The 25,759-nt window shown below is 35.6% G+C and overlaps 1 protein-coding gene across 7 annotated transcripts in view; it reads right to left on the bottom strand.

Annotated features, from left to right (window-relative positions):
- The window catches only part of LOC138707442 (methyl-CpG-binding domain protein 4-like), a 187,083-nt gene extending 176,335 nt beyond the window's left edge, over positions 1-10,748 (bottom strand). Inside the window, exons 1-3 of one of the 7 annotated variants that reach the window (XM_069836865.1) lie at positions 10,014-10,235; positions 9,805-9,917; positions 8,383-8,463 (exon numbers count right to left, since the gene is read on the bottom strand). In XM_069836865.1, the coding sequence (XP_069692966.1) occupies positions 8,383-8,395 (13 nt within the window). In that variant the 5' untranslated portion in view covers positions 8,396-8,463; positions 9,805-9,917; positions 10,014-10,235. Of the gene's footprint in view, positions 1-8,382; positions 8,464-8,802; positions 9,087-9,804; positions 9,918-10,013; positions 10,251-10,629 lie in introns of those variants that run through there. The other 6 variants (XM_069836864.1, XM_069836860.1, XM_069836859.1 and 3 more) reach the window with 6 other exon arrangements.
- Between the last annotated feature and the right edge of the window lie 15,011 nt (positions 10,749-25,759).

The following is a 25,759-nucleotide window of genomic DNA, read 5'->3' on the forward strand; positions in this document are numbered from 1 at the left end:
AGAGAGAGAGCAGTGGGGGTGCGCGTGTGTGGGGGGGGCAGGCTTGCAAATGTGAACTTTTTAGCCAGTCTAATATCATCTTTCCAAATAATGAGGTGCAATATGTCACTCAAAATACATGTTACACTCCTATTTAGACTTCTTCCCAGACAATTCCAGTGCAGTGAGTGACTAGCATGGAGATCATTTGCATCAAGTAATTTTCACAATGGAGAGACAATATCAGGAGCAGTGGAGAATCTCTATGCTTGCTGATTATTGCTGGATTATTGTAAGGGATATTTCAGAGATGGAATACAAGTGACAGGCAAAGTGGCGCTGTTTGTAATATAGAGATAAGCTATGTTTTTGTTAGACCATGTAAAAATTCATTACATACCCAATATTTTCTTCGATTGATACTCATAAATGATAATCAATGGAGCATTTTTATCTGAAGCACAAATAAGCTAAAATTTGTTGTCCAGTGATATTGTAATTGTGCATCCACATGTAACACAAAAGCTTAACTGGGGGGGGGGGGACACTTGTCATTCAGTACTTTTGCATTCATCCCAATGTTCTAAAATCAAACGGAATTTAATATTTGTAGCAGAAGTGAACTAATTATACATCTTGATTACAACTGTTAACATTATATCACTCGGAATATAAAGGGATATTTCCCACTTATCTACGAAAAATCCTGGTAGATTCGCTGCAAGAGAACGAATACAACATAAAAAACAATATCAATATGAAGTGGCTCAGTATCAGTATTTTAATCAATGGCGTAAAGTAGTGAGAAACATAATGAACAGTCAAAATAATAAAATGTGTAAAATACCTATTAATAATATTTCTGAATATTTTACAAATAGGTTTAGTAAAACAAATGACTTAACACCACTAGAGATTATTGATCCTCTATCTTCAGAAGAGGATATTCAGATATCTGAACATGATATAAATATGGCAATCTCAAAAATTAAAGTTGACACATCTTCTGGTCCAGATCGTGTAATCATGAGAACAATGAAGGAACTAAAGATGAGTAAAGTACTTTGTTTACTTGCTAATGCCATGTTGAAGTTTAAAAGATGTCCTCATGTTCTTAAGACAGCTAGGACAATTTTACTATTTAAAGGTGGTGAAGAAGACCAGTTGAAGAACTGGAGGCTGATATCAATATTTTCAGTAGTGAGAAGAATAATAGAGAAGGTTCTTGATAAATTTCTCTGCAATTTTGTTAACTTGACAAATCAGCAACGTGGGTTTATATCTATACCTGGCACTCATATAAATTCATCAGTTATCAACGGGTGTCTTCAGGATGCAAAATTGGAGAAGAAGAACTGTTGCGTAGCTTTCCTTGATATAAGTAAAGCCTACGATAATATAGGACATGAGCATTTAAAACGATCTCTCTACCATGTGGATATGCCAAACAATCTCAGAGACTTAATTATTAATTTAATAGAAGATAACATTATCAAAATAGAAACAGGCTTAAATAAAAGTGGTGACAAATACCTTAATAAAGGAGTAGCTCAGGGTTCTTCTTTATCCCCGGTTCTCTTCAACTTGGCTATTGATAATATTCTTAAAGAATTAACTGAACCTGAAATACGGTTACCAGTTACCTCCTACTGTTAGCCCTGTCTCAATTCTTGCCTTCGCCGATGATTTGGCCCTCATTAGTAAGGTCGAGTCAGTTTCTATATTAACGGATTTGACAATTCAAAATTTATCAAAAATTGGTTTGAATATTAACCCCCAAAAATGTAGTCTCATTAACATTAAAATGGTAATCTCAGCCAAGACACTATCACTTTGAATTGTGGAAATACAATTAATTCTATTGGACCGGGTGAAATCATCAAATATTTGGGAATTACATTTTCTGCAGAAATTGTATTTGATCAACCAAGTATTATTCCAACTTTTGGTAAAGATATTGACAAGTTAACCACCACCAATTTACTAAAACCTGATCAAAAACTGAATATTATGAATCAGTATATATGGCCCAAGATCATTTATTCGCTCCAAAGTACACCACTGAATAAGATTCCAAAATCTTTCTTACATGATATTGATAAAATTGTCCGGACAGATGCTAAGGAAATTGTGGGTTTACTGCACGATTGTCCGAATGACATGCTATATGCTCCGAAGAATCTTCGTGGCCTTGGTTTATTTAATGCTGAATGGGAAGTACACCTCCAACACTATAACATTGCCAGAAGTCTTTTAAAAATAAATGACGAACATCTCCATTTCTGCAGGAATCTTGAAACTGAAAAACAAGAAGCTCTTTCACAATTAAACATTCCCAACAATGCAGAAGCACATTCGATGACAGGCCGAAGTTTAAGATCTGAGTTACGGCAGAGGTCGTTTAATAATTGGTGTCGTCTTCCACAAAAAGGCAAAGGAGTGGTAACTTACAGTGAAGATCCAAAAAACAACTCTTGGATTAGTAATAGAAGAGGGATATCATCCTCAGAGTGGACTAATGCCATAAAGATGTCCACAAACATTGCAGCAGTACGATCGGTGCCAGGTAGTTCCTTTCAAGATCAAAACTGTCGTCATCCAGGATGCAGCGAAGTAGAAACCCTTGGGCATGTTTTGGGTTATTGTCCTAAAGGAGAACTACTGAGGAACAATCACCACCATAAAGTGAGAAGCTCCATCGCAACCACTCTTTGGAAGGCAAAGTGGGAGGTTTACAAAGAAGTGCACTGCTTGGCTGAGAATGGGTCAACAAGAAGAGCAGACATTATAGCCATCGATCGCTGGAATCAAAGAAGCCTCATTCTTGACCCCACTGTCCGTTTTGAGAAGGATGATCAACAAGCCAATAACGTTAACGATGAAAAGCAGTCTATTTACAACCCATGTATTCCTCACTTCAGCAAGAGATACAAAATGAATATTAATACATGGGAAGTGAAAGGACTTCTTTTTGGCGCTAGGGGAACTTCAATTAAGTTAACCAAAACCATTCTCCTTTCTCTTAAATTTTCTAATGAGGACATTAACAAAATTTGTCTAATGGTATTGAGAGATTCATTATCCATTTTACACAATCACTTGTATAATGCTATCAGGTAGTGTGCTGTTGTCCTTATTGTGAAAATATACAGTTTATGATTTCAGCAGCACCCTGCGAAATAAATGAAAAATCAAGAACCGTCCATGAGCTTCAAAAGAAACAGGTTGTGAAATTTAAAATAAGAACTGTACGAAAAAAAGTTTACAAGAAAGTGTAGATATTGAATCCACACCGATTACAAAAATTGATGATGACTGTGGTGAGGTTCACACCAAGCAATAGGAAGGTGACATCTGTTCAAGCCTAAATGAAATCTCCACTTTTCATTCAATAATCAGCTAATTCAAGTGTCGAATCACATATACAATAAAACAAGCGGATGAAAGGAACAGCAGAATCGAAAATCTTCATGGAGTTACTCTTAAGAAGTGTATGGAAGCAAGTTCTACAAGAAAATGTTGAGCAATTTCATGACATCACAATATAGGCTACATTGTTTTTATGTCCCTTATGGGAAAATTCATTCAATATTTAGAAGAATGGAAAAGTGCATTGTCAGCAGTATGAATCCAACAAACCCGATATGTGAAAGTTGCCACACCAAACAGTTATGGTCTTCTCAAATACTGGAGATGTTGAACCACTTAAGAAACATAAAAGACATCATTTTTTTAAATTGTCACTAGGATGTTTTTTTACAAAGTGTTCAATGCTGACTCTAATGTTTGTTACACTGTTGTAATGTTTGTTACTCTAAGTTTAGAATTATTTTCAGGTAACATACATCTGTAGAATTAAAAACGTTTATGTCATTTAGTTCAGCAATTTTCCTAGATTGAAGGTCTGCGAACACCGACGCGGGACGCGGGAGCAAATGCGAAACCGACGCGAATTATTGTGAGTACAGCGGGATATGAATCCATTCACACCGCAGCGACACAATCCCGCCTAGATGGCGGGACTGCAGCGTTCTACTCGCAGTTCACTGCAAGCAGCGTTTTCCCACGTCCCGCATTCATTTTGGCAATGGTGACTGAACAGTTAACAGAGTGCATTAGGAGCGTTATTACAATTTCTGCCGCTAGGTTCGCCTCGCAAGGATGAAATGTTCCATTACTAAACACTGTGTATCGTGAAAATTCTTTAATTAATTTTGCATTACTCATCGAGTACGAAGATTATAAACTTTTAAATAATAATATACAAATTTTCAGTGTGATTTAATTAAATTTACAATTTTGTTTCTCGTAAGTCTGGATTTGTTAAATTAAAAATGTTGCTTTTCGAACTACATTCTTCATTTGGTTCATTTACTTTGGAAAATTGATTGTTTTCAGTTATGTGTTTTTCCTTCAGATTTCGTTCTCTCTCATTCGTTTTAATTGTGAAAGTGGACTACAGGTGTCTTCTACTTTCAGACATTATAATTATTATTACTATACCTTTTACCTTTATTATTATTATTATTATTATTATTATTATTAATGCATCAGTAACTATTGTTTAATAATAATAATAATAATAATAATAATAATAATAATAATAATAATAATGATTTACGTAAAATGTTATTCAAGCAAGGAAAAACAAGAATTGATATTGCAAAAAAAAAACTATAATATAGGCCTAATCCAATAATTATCAACAAGTAGGTATAATAAAATAAATATTTTACCATTTTAACATACATAATCAAGACAATCATTGATTGAATACCACTGTATTAGAGAATGCATGTTAAAGAAAACTTTACAAATTTTTCACAATCAGTGAAAGCAAAGACTTTATACTAACAAGATGGATATCTTTGCGAAATACTGAGCAACATGAACAACAGCGCCTCTAGCGGCTTGACCTTGCGAAGAGTCAACAATGTGCTCTACATGTGCCATTAAGATTCAGCTACTCTGTGATTAATCTCAATTTATTCATAGTGTTTATGGTAGTGTAGTAATATAGCATGTACAAAGAAGATCCGAAGAATGTCTGGAAAGTATTATGCATTTTATTTTTATTTTATTTGGTTATTTTACGACGCTGTATCAACATCTAGGTTATTTAGCATCTGAATGAAATGAAGGTGATAATGCCGGTGAAATGAGTCCGAGGTCCAGCACAGAAAGTTACCCAGCATTTGTTCATGGTATTATGCAGTATATGGTTGCAATAATCAGGAAATACAAAAGGATTCCCGATCTTTCTTTCGATTTCTGAAGAACAAGCTGCAGTAAGTATCTTGCCGCTTTTGTAACGATTTTAAATAATAATTATTACAATGAAATATAACATTTATATTTAGCCCTATAGTTTCCATGTAACTCTGTAATTTCCCCATTTAGTTAACTTTTTTCTGCTAATTTAGATCTTCCTTGTAGAAAAAAAAAAAAAAAAACAAACAAAAAGCTAATATTTTATTTTCCCACTTATGCTGTAATGCGATGTGAAATAGGGTGAAATGCAGCAAGGTCACAACACTCATATTTTCTATAAAGAGTACTGTACTAGAAATATGATATGTACTAGAAAGTATATGATTATGTCTTGTGACCAAAATATTGTACGAAATGGAAATATAAAAATTGGAGATTTATCCTTCGAAGAGGTGGAAAAATTCAAATAACAAATATAAATGACACTCGGGAGGAAATTAAACGCAGAATAAATATGGGAAATGCGTGTTATTATTCGGTTGAGAAGCTCTTATAATCCAGTCTGCTGTCCAAAAATCTGAAAGTTAGAATTTATAAAACAGTTATATTACCGGTTCTTCTGTATGGTTGTGAAACTTGGACTCTCACTCTGAGAGAGGAACATAGGTTAAGGTTGTTTGAGAATAAGGTGCTTAGGAAAATATTTGGGGCTAAGCGGGATGAAGTTACAGGGGAATGGAAAAAGTTACACAACACAGAACTGCACGCATTGTATTCTTCACCTGACATAATTAGGAACATTAAATCCAGACGTTTGAGATGGGCAGGGCATGTAGCACATATGGGCGAATCCAGAAATGCATATAGAGTGTTAGTTGGGAGACCAGAGGGAAAAAGACCTTTAGGGAGGCCGAGACGTAGATGGGAGGATAATATTAAAATGGATTTGAGGGAGGTGGGGTATGATGATAGAGACTGGATTAATCTTGCACAGGATAGGGACCACTGGCGGGCTTATGTGAGGGCGGCAATGAACCTTCGGGTTCCTTAAAAGCCATTTGTAAGTAAGTACTAGAAATATGTGCTTCCCAAACACCAATGCTGTTGCACTGTACGTACATTGTAATTTCAGATGTGTATAATTCACAGTTTCTTGAGTTTTTAGAGAGCAACAGGAACAATGCAAAAGACAAGTTGAAACAATGCATCCAAATTCCTACATGTGTAAATGTTATTTGTTGTTTGAATGTTTTTACTGATAAATGTGTCAATGTACTAAATCAAAAATCACTCAAAAAGGAAAAGGAAGAAAGAACACAAAAATGTGCATCAAAGAATCCAAAAGCTAAAAAAGTAATGTATGATTAATGTTATGCATTAGAATCAATAAAGTGAAGAAGAATTGTGTAACTTTTGTTTTTTAATCACTTTTCCCCTTCAAAATGATTTTCCTGTTACATTTAAGCTAAATACTCAACAAAATATGCATCTTACGAACACTAATTTCCTCATCCAGTCCCGAAAATTAAATGAAGAGTTTGAATTCTCCCCTGATTTGAGAGGTGGAGCCGGTAGAAGCGTCACATGCAAGATGTCTCCCTATTATATCGTGCGAAACACTGTAAGATGTCCGTCTTGTTAGTATAAAGTCTTTGGTGAAAGCCACAGAGGGCGCAGTAATGAATGTGAACATAACTTATTGTATGAAAAAATGTCTGTTCTCTCAACCGGAGTTTCGGTTAACAATGGTTCCGCTGTAACAGCAAGAGTGTAGTACTATATGAACCAACCTATGATCATCTTCGGCAACTACAAGAAGCATCCTATTCGCGACTGCATCCCGCTTTGGTGTGAAGACAACGACGAATTTTGCAGCGATCGCAGGATTACAAGTTTCGCTGTTGCTCCCGCGTCCCGCGTTGGTGTGCGCAGACCTTTTGGGATTCTTTTATTATAGCATATCGCTTAATTTTCGTCAAGTTTGACAAACGATGACGTCACAACATGGCGATAGTTACGTCACAACGCAGTGACGTCACAACATGGCCGACATAAACCAACACGACGAGTAAATAAAACTATCTAAAAAGAATAATCACACAAATTGAAGATATCCCATTCTGAAACAGAGCCCATCCGCTCTTATCCAAAATAGGATATCAGCAAAACAATTTCACAACATCCCATTCTGGAATACAACCCATCCGCTCTTATTCAAAATAGGATATCATCAACACGATCCCATAGGTGAAATTTCGGCAATTAGACACTATACACGGCAGAGAAAACGCACTTATATCATTGAATTCACAGTATTCGACCTCATGTCACTGAGATATCACCTCAACTAGCCCTCTAACCTTCTCACATACGTCGACCTTGTTCAGCCCTCCGTTTCACTCCTCTTGGGCCAGCAACGCACTTCATAGCCAAACAAATCACCAGTAGCCAACTGCTCACGAATTGAACAAATAATAGAATGATTTACACACCATCCAAACACATACTTTACCGGTACCATCCACCAATAAAATTTACACTTATACCAACCTAACCACCGGAATCCACAGCGACCTCTATATTTACCCGCAAACACGAACCCTACCCGTAACCCTACTAACCGATGACGTCAATCTTATGACATCACCCCATTCCCCAATCTAGCCAACATATATTCTCATAAACATACTACCGATATCCTATAGTCATATAGACCCGACCTTTTTTCCTAGATTGAAGCTATATTTTTTATGTGACATAAAGTATCATAAGAACACAGATTCACGAGTCTTTCATAACTTAAGAATCCATATCCTTTGATGTAACGTTTGTTACATTTTTCCAAATTGTAAACACAAGAATATGCACCATCACAAGATTATGTTTTTGGCACTATATATAATCTTCAAACTATCCTCTACTATCAGGTATGTTTCAAAGTAGTCCTACTGTTCTAGTGTGTAGTTGACTACACAAAAAGTTCAACCATGAAACCCATGTAAGAATGTAACCTTTGTTATAGTGGAATGACCCCTTACTTGTGATATTGGAATTCCGAGGTTTGTGACAAAATAGTCCCAGTGTTCACAATGTCTTCTTTATATAGGTAGTGATTTCATGACATGTTTCATGGTTTCACGGTCGTGCATACACGTATTCAATATTTGACAAAAGTATTATCATACAATTTACCTGCAGATTTCATCCTTCATGGCTTCTATGCAGACACTGCCCAATTGAAAAAGTTTCGACCTGACTACACTAGGCAAGAATCTGAAAATAAATTAAAGAGAACATCAATGAACACGAACACACGAAAAAGTAAGGTTAGACTCGACAAAAATGTCACAATTCAATGTCATATGCAATAAAAAAAATTGTATAATATGTGGTATGATATTAAGCTTCATAAATAAATAATGGAATTGAACCCGAAAGTTGTTCACAGAGAAGATTGCTGGCATCAGTTATTCTGAATTTACGACAGTGAAATGTTTGGAACAAACTGTATGATGATTAACATTCTGAACTATAGGTAACTTATGTGAATTTAAGTGTAAAGTTCTATGTAGACCTACATTTTTCATTAATTCACCAGTGCAATATTTTTACCTCACACTGCTTTGCTCGACAGGACAGAAACTTTTGAAATATTACTTGTTATCCACTTCATTTGTAGCAGATGTAGGCCTAGATGATGTCGAAAATTCTGTTGCATTTGCTGTATGTTGTATCACTAGATTGCGAAGGCAGAAGCGATATAAAGGAGTATCAAGTTCAAGTCACTCCCAAGTGAGCAGAAGCCTGTTATTAGAGACTCCAACTTTGATCCTTGCTTCTGTCACTGTCATAGATATATTCAGACCCAGAGGCTCTTCAAATTTACAGTAAGACTTCACTCACCTAATTCAATTTGGGGATGACTGCGAACACAAAATAGTAAAATACAGAGTGTCCAAAGATTAAGTAGGTCTATCGATTTTGTAGAAATAGGGGTAAGTTGTGTGTGGTAGTGGATTGCAGATACATTGTATATGTGTACTTGCTGCTAGAGTCCATGCATTGCCTTTGTGACAACAGTTAAACATGTGTTCTGTCGTTAAAAGTAACTGAGTCTGCATAGTTTATCATACGAGAGAGGGTGGCTATTGTGATGTGGAAGTTGGAAAGGTCGTTGTATGGTGATATTAAGGCAAAAGTTTATTGATGATTTCATAAAGACGGACCCACACATAAAACAATTCACACATTTGTGAAAAGTTTAAGCATACTGGAACAGATACAATGTAGCCTGTACAAGAATTTTCGGTAATTTGCTAGGAGACGTCGTTGCATATAGACCACTTTTCCACTAAACCTAAAATTTGTTTTTGCAAGATATACTAAAACTCTAAACTAAACTAACCTAACCTTTTCCTTAATCTGTGACAGGTTACGTTAGTTTAGGTTAGTGTTTTAGTATAGCCTACGTTGTATACACTAACGTTAGGTCTAGTGTAAAAGTGGTCTATATGCAACGACGTCGCCTAGCAAATTACCTAACAACCATAAGAATTATTATAAATGCGGTAAATAGTGTAAAATTTATCAGAAAGCCTGGAATAAATTAATTACCGTATGATTGTACCTGCAATGTATATCCTTATGTCAAAGCATGGCGCTCAGCGCACCGGAATACTACGTGCAGTGTGGCCAACACATAAATTTTATCCCCGTCAGTCTAACATCTGAAAATCCGTCAGAATCCGTCAAAATTTAAAAAATATTAAGACCCTCTCATGTTTATATACAAATAAAAAGCAAATTTAACACTACTTACTTACCAATTTTGATTAAAATAATAATTCCTCAACCTCTGGCTTGATTACAAGGAAATTTGAAACAGGTGATTCCTTAACATTGTACGGCACGGGTGGGGCTGTTCAAAGAAAAAGTAAAATCCCCCAAAAAATTAAACAATTAAAAATGACAGCCGCTAGAAAAGTCAAAAGCCATTAAATCGTAATTTTCCGTCAGAAAACCCGTCACCCGTCAAAGTCATTCTTTTCCCGTCCGCTACGTTGAAATTCCGTCAGTTTTGACAGAATTTCCGTCCGGTTGGTAACACTGACCACGTGATTCAAAGCAGGGTTGCCAGATAAAGGAAACGCAACTGTCGTACCAACTTATGAAAAATGTCGTATTTTAGCATAAAATTGTCGTGCATTCATTTTACAATTTTTATAGATAGTGCGCAGAAATATATTTCACGTAACACCCAAATAAGTGCCTCATATGACATATGACTACCATAAAATTTTAGTTCCAATTAGAAATATTTCTAGTTCACATCCACAATGACATTCAACATTTAAACAAATCAGCGTCCATTTCTTCATCCAATCAAGAATATTACTAATTATAGTTGATAACAACAATGACATTTAGCATTCAAATTACCATTCTTCATCGACACTGTCATCCCCATAAAGCATTCACGATGACACTTGGCCGGAAACGTTATCTTTGGTCGGCGTGTCGGCAGATATTTTATATCAATCAAACCGGCAGCTGATGATTACATCACATTCTACTATATATACAGTCACGAAGTTTGAGTTTTGAGGGTGCTAGAAACAATAGACTGTGACGGTACTATTTTGCATTGCCTGTGATGAGGCGATATTAGCGATCCTAGTGGTGAGCAACTACCTAATGTTTGCATATTTACTACGTATTGAGCTTCGCGACTGTATATATATATATATATATATATATATATATATATATATATATACTAGACTGTGATTACATCAAATTAATCCACCCCCAGTCGACTCAAACCCGACAGCGCTAAAATGTCGGCGCGTTTAGACTTCTTAATCCTAATGCAGTACTATTTCATTGATAAAATATTTCCATATTTCAACATACACTGAAGTTGGTAGATCTCTGAACTCATATTAGTTTTATATAACCGCACCGTACATGAAATCTGGAGCTCAAGATCACGAATTATGACTTACATGACAAGTGTAGTCACCATATTTATTTTCAAAGGATCTTTTATCCCTTTAAAGCATGTTTCTTTCATATTAGTCAATGATATACTGTGAATGAAGAAAAGTTGTATAGAAAAGGGACGAATTAACCGATAATTTTATTTTAAATATAGACCAACATTATAAGTTCGAAAATAATTTTATCCCTTCAGTAAAATAGTCGTACAAAATTGCGAACGACACAGAGTTCGGTTTTACCTCGTACAATTAGTCAAAATAATCGTATGCGTACGACTATACTTGTTTTTTTTTTTTAAAGATGGAACATGACAGTTAAGCGGCCGAACTTGGAACTACAGTGCCATGTTGCCAATATGGACTATCACGCTGCCAGCTGATGGTAGCTAACAATTGTCATTGTATTGTATTGTCTTTATTAACATTCCATGGTATTCATACATGCTTACAGCTAGAATATGGAAAAAGTCAAACACTTAATACTATTATAAAATCTTAATTTATAGTCACAGTCTAGATGATATATATATATATATATATATATATATATATATATATATATATACACGAGATGGCTGACGTTAAAATATCCATTGACAAATGACGCGAAGGTAAGAAAACAATACAAAAATCGACAGAGAATCAAATACGGAACGTACCAATGCTAACATTGTGTTCACAATAAATGTCGCCAAGAGAGCTATTAAGCACTCGCCATGTGCAAACTGTTGGCAACTCAACAGTTGTTACCATAGCAACAGACCTCTTTTTTATCCTCTCAGCAACAGGCCTACCACGCTATATGACATTCAGTTGTTTTTCCGATCGCAACGCTGCTGTCATGTCCCATATTAAAAAAAAAAAAAAAAAAAAAATATATATATATATATATATATATATATATATATATATATATATATATATATATATATATATATATATAGTCGTACATATGGCAACCCCGATTCAAAGGCTGTTGTATTGTAGCGCTTACGGTTTTATTCAACGAGCACAAAATACCTTCTTCTGTCTTCTGTGCTCGTTGATTTTATCTAACGACTAGAGGACGAAGTTTCTTCAGTGGATACCAGAGTCGCATTGTATATGACAACAATGCTCTCTATCTTCTGATAAGACACTATCAGAGCCTTCTTTAGTTACAAGCCGGGACCATACGTCGGCAACACTGTAATTAACTGTCACCCGGAGGCTGACCGTACAGTACACGTGTTTGTGCTAATGCCGATTTTCAATGTAAATTAATGTTACAATATAAGTGTGTGTCGATGGAATTATGTTTACGGTCGTACCAAACGTTAATTGTTGATGTATTATAAACTAAATGCGTGTTGGTGATAAAAAAAAAACAAAACAATAAATGAAAATAAAATGGTTGCAGTCTTTGGGAATTTTTACGGTTATGGATGACAAAGTAATTGACTATTCTATTAAATATTAAATATTGTATAACCACATTTTTATATTCTTATTTATGGCTTGTGTGTATCACAATTCTAGTCAAATTGTTGGGTCTCGCCTGCTATATCAATAAAGTTACGCCGTTGGTTTTCAAAGTCATTGTAAACAGCTGTTTTGTGATCCCATAAATGTTGCAGTTTTGTTGAAGATTCGGAATGCCTGCTATACGTCAGAACTATCTATAATTTGTAGATGCATATAATCACTTTGTTGGTTTCGTATTTACAGGATTTAAAGTCCATTGAGTTTACGCTAATTGATACATACATGTACTTAATAGATAATGTTGCGTTTTGTTACGTATTATGTTGAAGGGATGTGTTTTCATTTTTTCATAGATTGTTTTACTTGGCTTAACTGTATTTACATCCTCATACTTTTATTATAATAGGAATGTCAATAGTTTCTTCTGTTTACATTTTATTTTAGGCCTATTTGCATAATTCACATTCTTAGCTTGTTTTCTGTAGTTATATTTATTTAAAATTATATTTTAAAAAGTTTATAACAAATAATTTAGGATAACAGTATTGTTATGGTGACTGGCCAGGTTCAAACTAAAACTGGCTTCCTGGACATCTGAAATATTTATAGAAAAGCACGACATAATCACATGAAATTAAAATGCATATGATATCCTACACCTTTCATGTCAGATGTGAAACAACATTAAGCGGCAAAACATTGTCAATTTACTAGCCATATAATGGTTAATTGATTGGAATAGGGTATTGCGAAAGTACGTCATTATTTTATTTATCCGAAAGAAGCTCATTGGGCTTAGGAGGTACAAAAAGAACATTTCCTTTGGAATCACACAATGTATCACCTTTTGAAAAACTGTCATTTGAAAAATGTTTTATGCATACTACAGAATCTTTCTGGGGTTCCCAATTGCCTCTTTTTATATTTCTAACCCACTTCTGCCTTTGTTCAGGATCAACAGGAAATCTAAATGTAGTGACATAACCATCTGTTTTGGTATTGTAGTTGCTACGACACATAGGCACGCAGCACTTTTTAGGCATCTGAAATATTTGTAGAAAAACACGATAGATAATCGCATAAGATAATATTTAAATATATCCTAAACCTTTGACAGATGAAACACCATTAAGTCGCAAAACATTGTCAATTTGCTAGCCACAAATTTGTTAACTGAATGGAACTTAAGAATACTGCGTAGGAACTTACGTCTTTATTGCATTATTGATTTTATTATTTTCGGTGCAAGGAATATCTTTTTTTATTTATTCATTTACCTTCGTACTATCAATAAAAACATGTTTTTTTTTGTAATTATTTTAAGTGGCAGCCTTTGTATGTAAGTAGCCTACTTACGCCGTATTCTGAAGTATAGCTAATTGATTGCAATAAAACACTATTTTCGAATCCGTAATAATTTACATCACTACTCTGAATCTTGATCTTACCTTTGTGCATGAAGTAATATTGAAAAAATACGCGTTACGTATAACGAAAGCAATGAGCAAACACAATATCACTCTAAAATCTCCCGCCTCCACTCTGCGTTGCCAAACCTACCCATGCCCCGGCTTGTAACTAAAGAAGGCTCCGACACTATGCATCCGGGTCCAGAAGTCCGATCGGCAAAGGAAACGTAAGCGCAAACTTGAAAGGGCATTAGTTTGAACCCAGAGAGGGCATTATTTCCCTAGTTCCACTTGTAAACTTAATGATATCGCTATCACTGGGAAGCAATTTATTAAAAATGTCAAAATACTAAAAGGATATAGTTTGAGTCCAGTTAGAGCATTATTTCCTGAGTTCGAAACTAGTAAACTTACAAGTATTAACTATGAGCACCGATACGAAAGGAATAAATATATAGCCTATATATGCATCAAATATTATTGTATACATAATGACACTTGCCCAATGAGAAAGTAACTAGTATAAGTATTACTATTTATTTATTTATTACTATCGCTGGATACCAAGTGACCTACTTTCGCTGGATGGCAAGTCACCTACTTTCACTGGATGGCAAGTGACCTACTTTCGTTAGAAGGCAAGTAACGTATTTTCCCTCGATAGCCAACGACCTACTTTCAAGCTGATACACTTTTATCATTCTTCCTCTGTATTCATATTTGCGCAAAACGCAGATAATTTCTCTTTCATGTGAAAGAATATTTCTGTTACAACTTGAAATTCAGTAAAGCAAATGGTAATGATAAAAGAGAGACAAAAGGTTGTGTTTTACGCAGACCACGCACGATTGATATTTAGAGTTTACGAGTTCTTTTTTTAATAGTCCAGTCTCTTTTAACAGACAAAAGGCTGAGTCTTGAGTCTTTCGACGAAGCGAAAACGGTCGTTTAACTCGGCGTAACTCGGAAACTACTGAAGGTTTTGAGTAGCAATAACTTTTAAAAGTAATTTCCATTCTTTTTCGACATTTCTCTTACTTTGACCCCACCTTAAAAAAAATGCCGCTTACCAACTGTAAGGAGTAAATGTCTATTTTGAACAGATCACTTCGAAGTTACTAATTTTTCTCTCTGTTTCCGAAAAAAGATTTTGATCTCGAACTTTTTTATATGCTTTCCTCAGACATTCACCTATCAATCATAAAAATTATAGCGCGATTGATTGACTATCTTAGGAGCTACAACGTGATATTTAACGCAGCAGGGAAACTGGTTTCTCCCTCCCTCTGGCTCCGGAATCACCGTCTCTCTCTCACACGAGACCACTCTGGCACAAGACGTCTATATTACAACGCCGAAACGATCTCCGATTGGTTCTCCTCGTACGCAGGAGATTTGCCGCGGAGAATAAGTAACAATAAGTGCACTGTAATGGGTCTATTTTTAGTATCGTTTTATGTTATGAAGAATGGTTTCCCTAGCAACAAGTTTCTGTGTGGGAATTCTAACTTTCAAGACCTAACAGCAATATACTTGTTGTTTTGAAATGTGGGACATGACAGGAGCGTTGCGATCGGAAAAACAACTGAATGTCACATAACGTGGTAGGCCTGTTGCTATTGTAACAACGATTGAGTTGCCAAACTTACCGTTCCCACGTGGCGAGTGCTTAATAGCTCTCTTGGCGACATTTATTGTGCACACATTGTTAGCATTGGTACGTTTCGTCTTTAATTTTCTGTCGATTTTTGTATTGTTTTCTTACCTTCGCGTCAATTGTCAATGAATGTTTCAATAACGTCAATTGCCAGCTTCCATCAGCTGGCAGCGTGGTAGTCCATATCGGCAACATAGCACTGTAGTTCCAAGTTCGGGCGCTTAACTGTCATTTCCCATGTTTAAAAAAAAAGGTATAGCTGTAAATAGAGCAAAAAACACGATCGCGCAAAAAAAAATTAACACAGCATTTTAACACGAAAGACACTAATTTTCGGCCCAGAATCCGTGGATACCCAGAATAGCGCAATCGGCCGCCATTGTTATTCCATTTCAACACGCTTGGGATATTAACATTTAAAGTAAAACTCAATTTAGACCAATGTCCGTGTCCCTTAAAATTAAGAATATTTGACTCTGATATAAGCTACATTCATTCTCTATACAAGTCATTGTTATCCCAGCGCGCGCTGTTTGAAGTATACAGTTGTTGTCGACAAAAACTGTAAGGGGGTGAAAGCTTATTTGGAATATTGCATTAAGAAACAATTTGGATACAGATGGGCCACCATCTTCCGTGGAATGCTGCCATGTCACATAAGATGCAATGTAAGCTCGTGCACTCAACACCAGCGACAAAACTTTACTCTAAACCAGGGTTTTTGTGAAGGGGGTGTACGTTTATAATAGTCATCACTCATCTCAGTTCTGTTTTGTACTCCTGTATTTTTGTCAACTTGTCATGCTGTGAGTAGACAAGTTACCTCGCTTGGTCTTTTTCCAGGGTTTCCTCTCAACCAATTAAAGCAGAATTAATTGCTGGGTAACTTTCGGCGTTGGACCTAGGACTCATTTAGCCATCATTAATTCACATATCATCGTCATCCCTCTAGAATATGCCATTAGGAAAGTTCAGGATAATAGACAGGGTTTGGAGTTGAACGGCTTACATCAGCTTCTTGTCTATGCGGATGACGTGAATATGCTAGGAGAAAATCCACAAACGATTAGGGAAAACGCGGAAATTCTAGTTGAAGCAAGTAAAGCGATAGAGTTGGAAGTAAATCCCGAAAAGACTAAGTATATGATTATGTCTCGTGATCAGAATATAGTACGAAATGGAACTATAAAAATTGGAGATTTATCCTTCGAAGAGGTGGAAAAATTAAAATATCTTGGAGCAACAGTAACAAACAAATGACACTCGGGAGGAAATTAAACTCAGAACAAATATGGGAAATGCCTGTTATTATTCGATTGAGAAGCTTTTGTCATCTAGTCTTCTGTCAAAAAATCTGAAAGTTAGAATTTATAAAACAGTTATATTACCGGTTGTTCTGTATGGTTGTGAAACTTGGACTCTCACTTTGAGAGAGGAACAGAGATTAAGGGTGTTTGAGAATAAGGTTCTTAGGAAAATATTTGGGGCTAAGAGGGATCAAGTTACAGGAGAATGGAGAAAGTTACACAACACAGAGCTGCATGCATTGTATACTTCACCTGACATAATTAGGACCATAAAATCCAGACGTTTGAGATGGGCAGGACATGTAGCACATATGGGCGAATCCAGAAAAAATATATATAGAGTGTTAGTTGGGAGGCCGGAGGGCAAAAGACCTTTGGGGAGGCCGAGACGTAGATGGGAAGATAATATTAAAATGGATTTGAGGGAGGTAGGATATGATGGTAGAGACTGGATTAATCTTGCTCAGGATAGGGACCAATGGCGGGCTTACGTGAGGGCGGCAATGAACCTCCGGGTTCCTTAAAAGCCAGTAAGTAAGTATCATCATCATCCCATACCACAGCCCGGGATTAGTTCCCAGTGCTGTGTGCTGTACTTGCACAGGAGTGCAGCCATTCAGCTACCCAATCATTCACAGTATAAGAGTGTTAAGCACAATAAGCCTCAAGCTGCAGTGTAAGCCTTCGGGTTCCTTCTCCATACAAGAGAGAGGAGATACAAGATATGCCTTGTTTTTCTGTGTGCTTGTTGAATTCTTAGACTAGTCTGTGAATCGCTTTCTGACAATTTCAGTTTTTATTGTTACAGAATAAGAACAAACAAGAAATGTTGTTAGATTCCGGATTTGAAACGTACATTACGTGAACAATATTCTGAATTCAGATTTTCAATACATATAAGGAATGAGGAAGGGATAAATATTGTCCTGGCAGGAGCAATTTAATATTATTTCAGCATGAGACACAAAATTCTCGAGGGAGGAACGACCCTAGCATCGCTCCCCTCATCAATTCGCACCCTGTCAATGCAGACGAGAATGATAACTGATGGTTTTTACACAGTAAACACAAAGTTTTATGTAACACTTAAATATCTGTAACAAAATGGTACACCACAGACTTCACTTGTCAATACAGAAGAGGCTGCTGAAGACAATGTAGCCTATCTTCCCCGTTGTGGGCTGTACTTCATATGATGTCATCTTTTCCGACACTGATTTACAATAATAACAAAAATAACAAAATTCAAACCATTGTGACAATCACACAAAACGAATGCTCTTTTTGTCTGTTGTTCAAAACATCACAACAATGAATTCAATAGCAGTTTCAACATTGTCGAAGTCGGGCACTCAATGTGTTCTTTCTTGTTTTGTATTCATCAATTTATTTGTTTAGTGTTATGATTTAATTAATTTCTTGTATAATGCAAGGTTTTTTTTTTTTTGTTTATCGATTGAAGTGTTATTGATATTAAGATGCTGTTGAGAAGAGTTTTGTCACTAATCCCAAGATCACACAGTAATGTTTTCAGAAGATAAAAACAAATGGAAGATAACTGTAAATACGTAAATATATGCGTATATACATAATAATATGCGTACTATTCACTTTCTTCTTATCAGAGGTGAACATTTTGTAATTGACTACCGATTACATGATTACAGTCACAAGTACTAAAACTATTATCAGAATAATCTATATAAATATTAATTTTCTGGTCCTACAGAATTATTTTGCATATTTAAATGCATATATTAGCATCTCTTCTTGTTTTTTTCCGATTTATTATCTAATTTCAACATTTCTCTCGGATAAAAATAAGAATAACTTCCAAGATACTATATAAAACTTATGTGAGAAAAAAACCTCTGGAACGAGCTCTCTTATGTGGCCGCTAACTTCTCCATGATAGGGAGCAGAATCACCATGCTGGAAAATTTGGGTACTCCCCTAACAGAATCCTGTGCACTTGTGCAAAAGGTAAAAGACTCACTGGAAACAGTTCTTGGATTACAAGGTAAAGCAGTGGCTGAAAAATTTAAGCACATGTTAAAGAATAATCTCGGCCATATTGAAATTCTCCAAATTGCTGACATTCTTAGTAGAAAATGTGAAAGTCACTGAAATTCGGAACATTTCTGCTTACAAGTGTGCACCAGTACCATCATGTGATGTCAAGAGATTGTTCTCGGCATTTAAACTAATTCTGATAAATAACAAAATATTCATAGCAGAGAACCTGGAGAAATCATTGGTTGTTTACTAAATAATTACGTGAAAAGCAAAGAAAGTTAAAGAAAGTATAAAAGTTAAAAAGTTACAAATGTATATCAATTCAAATATGTATGTAAAATGAGTAATTAATATATTTATAAAAGAAATAGATTTAACAAAAATGATGGCTTGATATTTTCATTTACTGGTATATCATATTAAACCAAATAAACCTCTGAAGTGTATTTTTTACTGCACATACCGGTATTTCAATTTTTAGCGCATATTTCAACAGTTTTTACTGCATAGTTGCATGCATATTTTCAGGATTTTTGGTGCATAAAGTTCCGTGGTCTACTTATTAGCATCCAAGACATGATCATAATGCTAAATGGAGGCCATCTACCATAAACGGCATCCTGCCGGTATGTGGAGATAATTTATGACATCTGTTGCCCATTAGAGCTGGAAAGTTATGTGTAGAGTTTTTTTTATTATCTCTTCCCCACCTTCGTTGTACGTATAAAGGACTCTTCTAAATGGTGAACATAAAAAAGAGCTTTCGCCTGCCCTCTGTGCACACATAAAATAATAACCCCCTCCTTTTCTTCCTTCCTTTATAGGCCCAAACGTACAGTACTGTCATCCTCTGAGGAGTTTAGGGCTGAGAGGAATGCGATTTCGACTAGTCTAGCGCGGTACTGGAAAGGGAGGGAACAGTGACAGCGGCAGTCTGGAAGGGAGTACAATCATACTGAAAACATTCGCCCAATTTACGAGAGCAGTATGCCTATTATAGATTGACAAATCGAACTGAAACCCTGACCGAGTTACGTGAGCGCTGGCTGTCTTGGGGAGGAGCAAGTGAGAAAGCACGGGGGGAAGGGAGAGAGCACTATTCGCTGTATTTGCACGTTCACACGTAGTTTGTCAAACCTGCTAACAAAAGTATTAAAAGGTTGACTAGTTGCCTGTAATGCTAGCATAATGGAACCTTCCTAGCTGACAGTCGAGGCAAAAATGAAGAATCTGTTATTGTGGTAATACTGGAGAGTGGTTCTTCTATTGGTCGCGATGCCCACACACACACCCTCTCAGATATTTACGTGGTGATTGGTGACTGAATGACTAGGAACGAGAGAGAGAGATTCCAGAAGTTGGCGTGTTTTACGGGGTTTCACTTGAAGTTGTCTAACTATAGTTTTCTAACGTAGTTTTGGCGAGATAGAAATACAACCATTCGTACTTACGTGTTCAGAGAAGGAAAGTATTGTACAAAATTTTATTCATTTATTCATTCATTCATTCATTCATTCATTCATTCATTCATTCATTCATTCATTTATTCATTCATTTATTTATTTATTTATTCTGGTGAAGTTAAGGCCATCACACCACCAGAAAGACAAATACAATAAAATAAATGAAAAGAAAAATCATAATACAACTACAATATTATAATTGAAAAGAAGAATCATACTATAAAATTTAGTGATTAGTACAATTGAATTAAATTTGTAAAGTAATCAATTTAAATATACTGTACTGCTGAACTCACTTGAGAAGTACACAGTCATACATACTACAAACTGAAGACTGCATATTTTTGGGCGATTAATACTTCCCACTCCGCTCGGCTCGGCTTGGCTGTAGCAACAAAAGAATCTACCTGCAACCCCCCCCGCACCGATGGCAAGAATACCTCAGGTCCCAGCGCTAAACTCATCGGAGGAAGACAGTATCTCTGACAGGATCTATAAGATTTGTAATTAGCAAAGCAGCTGAATTTTCTCTTCATCTTCACATCCTCACATAGATTTTGAGTACCTGTACTCTGTATTGTTGAAGTGATAAATTGATAAAAAAAATAGCCTACATAGCGACAGTTACTCGGAGGACTCTTATTTTTCTCAAATGTTTCAGAATGTCTCCATAATTCATTGCCATCTCGTATATTGTTGATTCTGAAATGAATAGAAAACTACTAAACATTATTATAACATTTACTTATTTCAATAACAAAACATTCATATATGCCGGTACATGTTCATGTATATTTCGTTTTTAATACAATGAAAAATTGCCACGTAAGTTTTCAGAATATGTATTCTTATATTTTGTTTACAGTGTACTTGTAACAAAGGAGGAGTACAAAGCAAAGTTGTGCCATTCTTGTAACTAGTGATTACTTCAGAGTACAGATCAATTTATAAGTTACCTGAAATTGTGACAGAAACTAGGAAGACAATTAAAACAAAAATGCATCTGATTTTTAACTGATATTGGCACCACATGATCTCAAATATTAAAGAGCATATTTTATTTTACTGTAGGACAGAAATTTTTAATCTGTATCAAAATAAAATTTAATTTTAAAATGTTAACTTGCGCCCATTAGTAATACCATGTAAAATTCCTAAAGCCTTCCAAATTTATTATGCTTCAGGTACATAACGGGTTTTGATTTTATGTATTGATAAAAATACTCTTCCAAAAATAAATCAATATTTTTATTGTATGTCCTTACTGATTTAAAAATAAATAATCATAAATTTTCTAAATCTCAAGCTACTGTTTATATAAGTGAATGGGTTTTAATTTGTAAAGGAAACAGAACCAGAGCACTACTGTCAGTAGTAGAAGGCTGTAACCTTTCTTTTGAGACATGTTGCTCTGGCATTCCTTCAAGAAACTCTTGTGTCCGTCTGTCTGTGTGCTATATCAAGTATTTCCGCACAAAGTAAACTTAGTATTCTCTACATGTTTGCTTTCAGAACGAGTTTAAAAACAATAAGGTAATCTTTTCACTGTTTACTATGATGGAGAAGTTTAATTCATTTTAAAGATTATATATATTCCCAAGAGATAAAGTATCACGCATTTTTAGAATAATCGTTACTAGACTGTCAAAGTGCAACAGATATGTCTTTGATTTGTGACGTTGAAAAAGAGATTGATGTTTCACATTTTGTGGTTAAGAATTTGATACTGTACTTGTCTTGTGTAGAGTCATAGGCGGAGAGAGAACCGTTTCCTTGGGGGGACAAAGCAAAACCATGGACTCCTGATATAATGATGTTAAGGGGATATCATTTACTTCCTCCCCTGTTATAGCTTGACCGTGGTACAGTATATCGGAATATGATCATTTAATAAAAGTATTTTTGGGATACATGTTTCTTACAGTGTTATATCCATATCCATGATGTTTTGGACCGAGATGTATAGGGCTTCAATTCAGTGGCGGCTCCTGCATATTTCTTAAGAGGAGGGAAGAAGTTAACAGCACGAAATGATACCTTCTTGAATAAAACATGCTACAAATTAGCCTACATGCATACATTTAAGACCAGGTAGTGTTGGGGTTGGCCTTCTTTTCTGTATAGCAATAATCTGTTCTTGTAAACTGAGTTTCCTAAATTTTACAAAATATATTATGTTTTCACTTCCGTTCATTATTGAATAATTGCACAAATTAACAATTACAAGGAAATTTACAACCTCGCAGCAGTTCTCGCGCACACTACAGCATCACACGTGTTGGAAGAGACTATAGCTACTAACACGTAATCGGAACCGTTTTACGGAAATGGGAATGGGAAATAATCTGAGGAAAGTGAGAACACTACACCCAACCACGTGGTCTGTGTTGCCACATGTACATTTTAGAAGATCAGTATCACATGCTTTTGAAGAATGTCAGGTCTTATGGCTATTGCCCTGTCTACTAGACAATGAATGGAAGTGAATTTCAGGGGCCGAAACACCTGCGATACTAACGTAGAACAAACTACTTCCTCTTTGTTTTATATAAACCCAACTTTAACGTCCAAATATCCTTGAAAGATTCAAACCATGAATAGTAGCCTATATAAAGTGCAATGAATAATATTTTTTATTTATAGGTCTAATTTTTAAAAAAAGTTTATATGGTATCTTTCATAACTTTGCGTTAAAACTGTTTTTATTGTGCCTCCTCCTAGATGTGTTATAGTCTAGTTGAATGGAAAATCGTTAGATGGCAGCGGCAGCAAGCTTGCTGCATGACTAACCAGTTTCTATTTCCCGCCCATGCACTGATTCAGAGGAGGATCTCCTCCCTATCCGTTCATTTACTTGCTTTAAAAGTCTGCTTCTTTCTCTGGCCGCTAGTGCGCTGTTGTCTATGCGTGTTAACTGCAGTAAAGGAGGAATGGATTGACTTTCCTCCACACAAACAATCTCGCATCTTTCTCACAATTTTCTAGCAGCACATGAGCGCACGTCGTTTAAAACTCGATCAACCGAGGTTTTCTTAGAGCTGAGAACTTAAAAATTATCGAATCTTCTCGAATTTCAAGGCACATATTTTATTTAGTATTTACTTTCAAAAGAAAAAAAAATGTGAGGAGGACGTTCCTCCCTTCCCTCCCCCGAGGAACCGCCACTGCTTCAATTGTAGGTCTACTACAAATTATAGTAGGGTATAACCATAGGCAGAGTTATGGGAGGGTATGTGGGGACACCTCCCAAATTTGTCTGAACCTGAACTTTTTTTTTTTTTTTTTTTTTTTTTTTTTGCTATTGACATTACAAAATATTGAATTCAAAAGACTTTTCTTGTTTTTGTTTATGAATGGAATTTTATTTGTAAGTGCTACCATCGTACCATCTTCCTGGAAAATGGCTGTTTTCACAAAAAAATCTTTGGACTATGGTTGTTTTATTAAAACTACTGAAAATTTCCACTCCTTTAACATGGGACTATAGTATTTTTTTTTCACTAACACTTAATTCAGTAGATGACGGCTGCGGACTTCTAACACAGGAGTATAGGCTGTTACAAAAGAAACATTACAATGCTTCCATTCCTCAAACAAGGTATAGAAATTCTTATACATTCAGAAGTTTAAAATAAATATTATAGTCTGTAGACACATGATCTGAAAACATTAAATCATCAATTTAAGTACAGGAACTTAATCTGCCATCTTGGAGAAAATGTGGCGATAAAAGACACGCATTTCCTCCAAATTGTTGCTTTCCTGTATAATCTGAAGATGAATGATGACTCGAATTTACCTGGCTGACTAGTTTCGAAGTGATATTCTTCATTGTTCGGAGTCCAGTGAAGGTCCTGCTATCTCGCTTCACTACGCTTCGGACAAAGAAGGATATCACTTCGAAACTGGTCAGCCAGGTAAATTCCTCATATTAACATAGTAAAGAAGTTACAAAGTTAATCAGTGATTATATAAGTATTAACAATGAAGAATTAATTTCAGATAGGTATTAATTTAGAACTTGTAAAAAAGAAAACCAATATGTACTGGTATAGCAATTTTAACCACCTTGCAAAGTTTACGCAAAAAGGGAAAGGGATAGAAGAAAAAGAAAGTTTACTGATTGGGTAAACCAGTATTTTTTTTAAAATCCTGTCTTTAATGTTAGAACAAATAAAATCGTTCAGAAACCTCTGAGAAAACTTGAGTTGACCGACAGCCAATACAAATCAGGAAAAAAAACGGTGAGAACATGAAACATTTCAAGGTTATTAAATACAACTCTTCACAATTGTTATTTCTATAACAGTTACTTCGCCATATCTGCTATACTCTGGGATAATCATTTTACATTCATTTCCAAGTATAATATAGGTACAGCCCAGTGGCGGCTCCTGCGTATTTTTTAAGAGGAGGAAAGAAGTTAACAGCACGAAATGATACCTTCCTGAATGAAACATGCTACAAATTAGCCTACATGCATACATTTAAGACCAGGTAGTGTTGGGGTTAGGCTTCCCTTCTGTATAGCAATAATCTGTTCTTGTAAACTGAGTTTCCTAAATTTTACAAAATATATTATGTTTTCACTTCCATTTGTTGGTGAATAAGTGTCCGGACCGACCAATTGCACAAATTAACAATTACAAGGAAATTCACCTAGAAGCATTTCTCGCGCACACTGCAGCATCACACATGTTGGAAGTGACTATAGCTACTAACACGTAATCAGAACCGTTTTACGGAAATGGGAATGGGAAATAATCTGAGGAAAGCGAGAACACTGCACCCACTCACGTGGTTTGTGTTGCCACATGTACATTTTACAAGTTCAGTATCACATGCTTTTGAAGAATGTCAGGTCTTGTGGCTGTTGCCCTGTCTAGTAGACAATGAATGGAAGTGAATTTCAGGGGCCAAAAGATCTGCGATATTAACGCAGAACTAACTACTTCCTCTTTGTTTTACATAAACCCAACTTTAACTTTCAAATAGCCTTGAAAGTTTCAAACCATGAATAGTAGCCTACATAAAGTGCAATGAATAATATTTTTTATTTATAGGTCTAATTTTTAAAAAAAGTTTATATGGTATCTTTCATAACTTTGCGTTAAAACTGTTTTTATTGTGCCTCCTCCTAGATGTGTTATAGTCTAGTTGAATGGAAAATCGTTAGATGGCAGCGGCAGCAAGCTTGCTGCATGACTAACCAGTTTCTATTTCCCGCCCATGCGCTGATTCAGAGGAGGATCTC

The sequence above is a fragment of the Periplaneta americana genome, chromosome 10 (genome assembly GCF_040183065.1).
Source record: "Periplaneta americana isolate PAMFEO1 chromosome 10, P.americana_PAMFEO1_priV1, whole genome shotgun sequence".
Classification (NCBI taxonomy): domain Eukaryota; kingdom Metazoa; phylum Arthropoda; class Insecta; order Blattodea; family Blattidae; genus Periplaneta; species Periplaneta americana.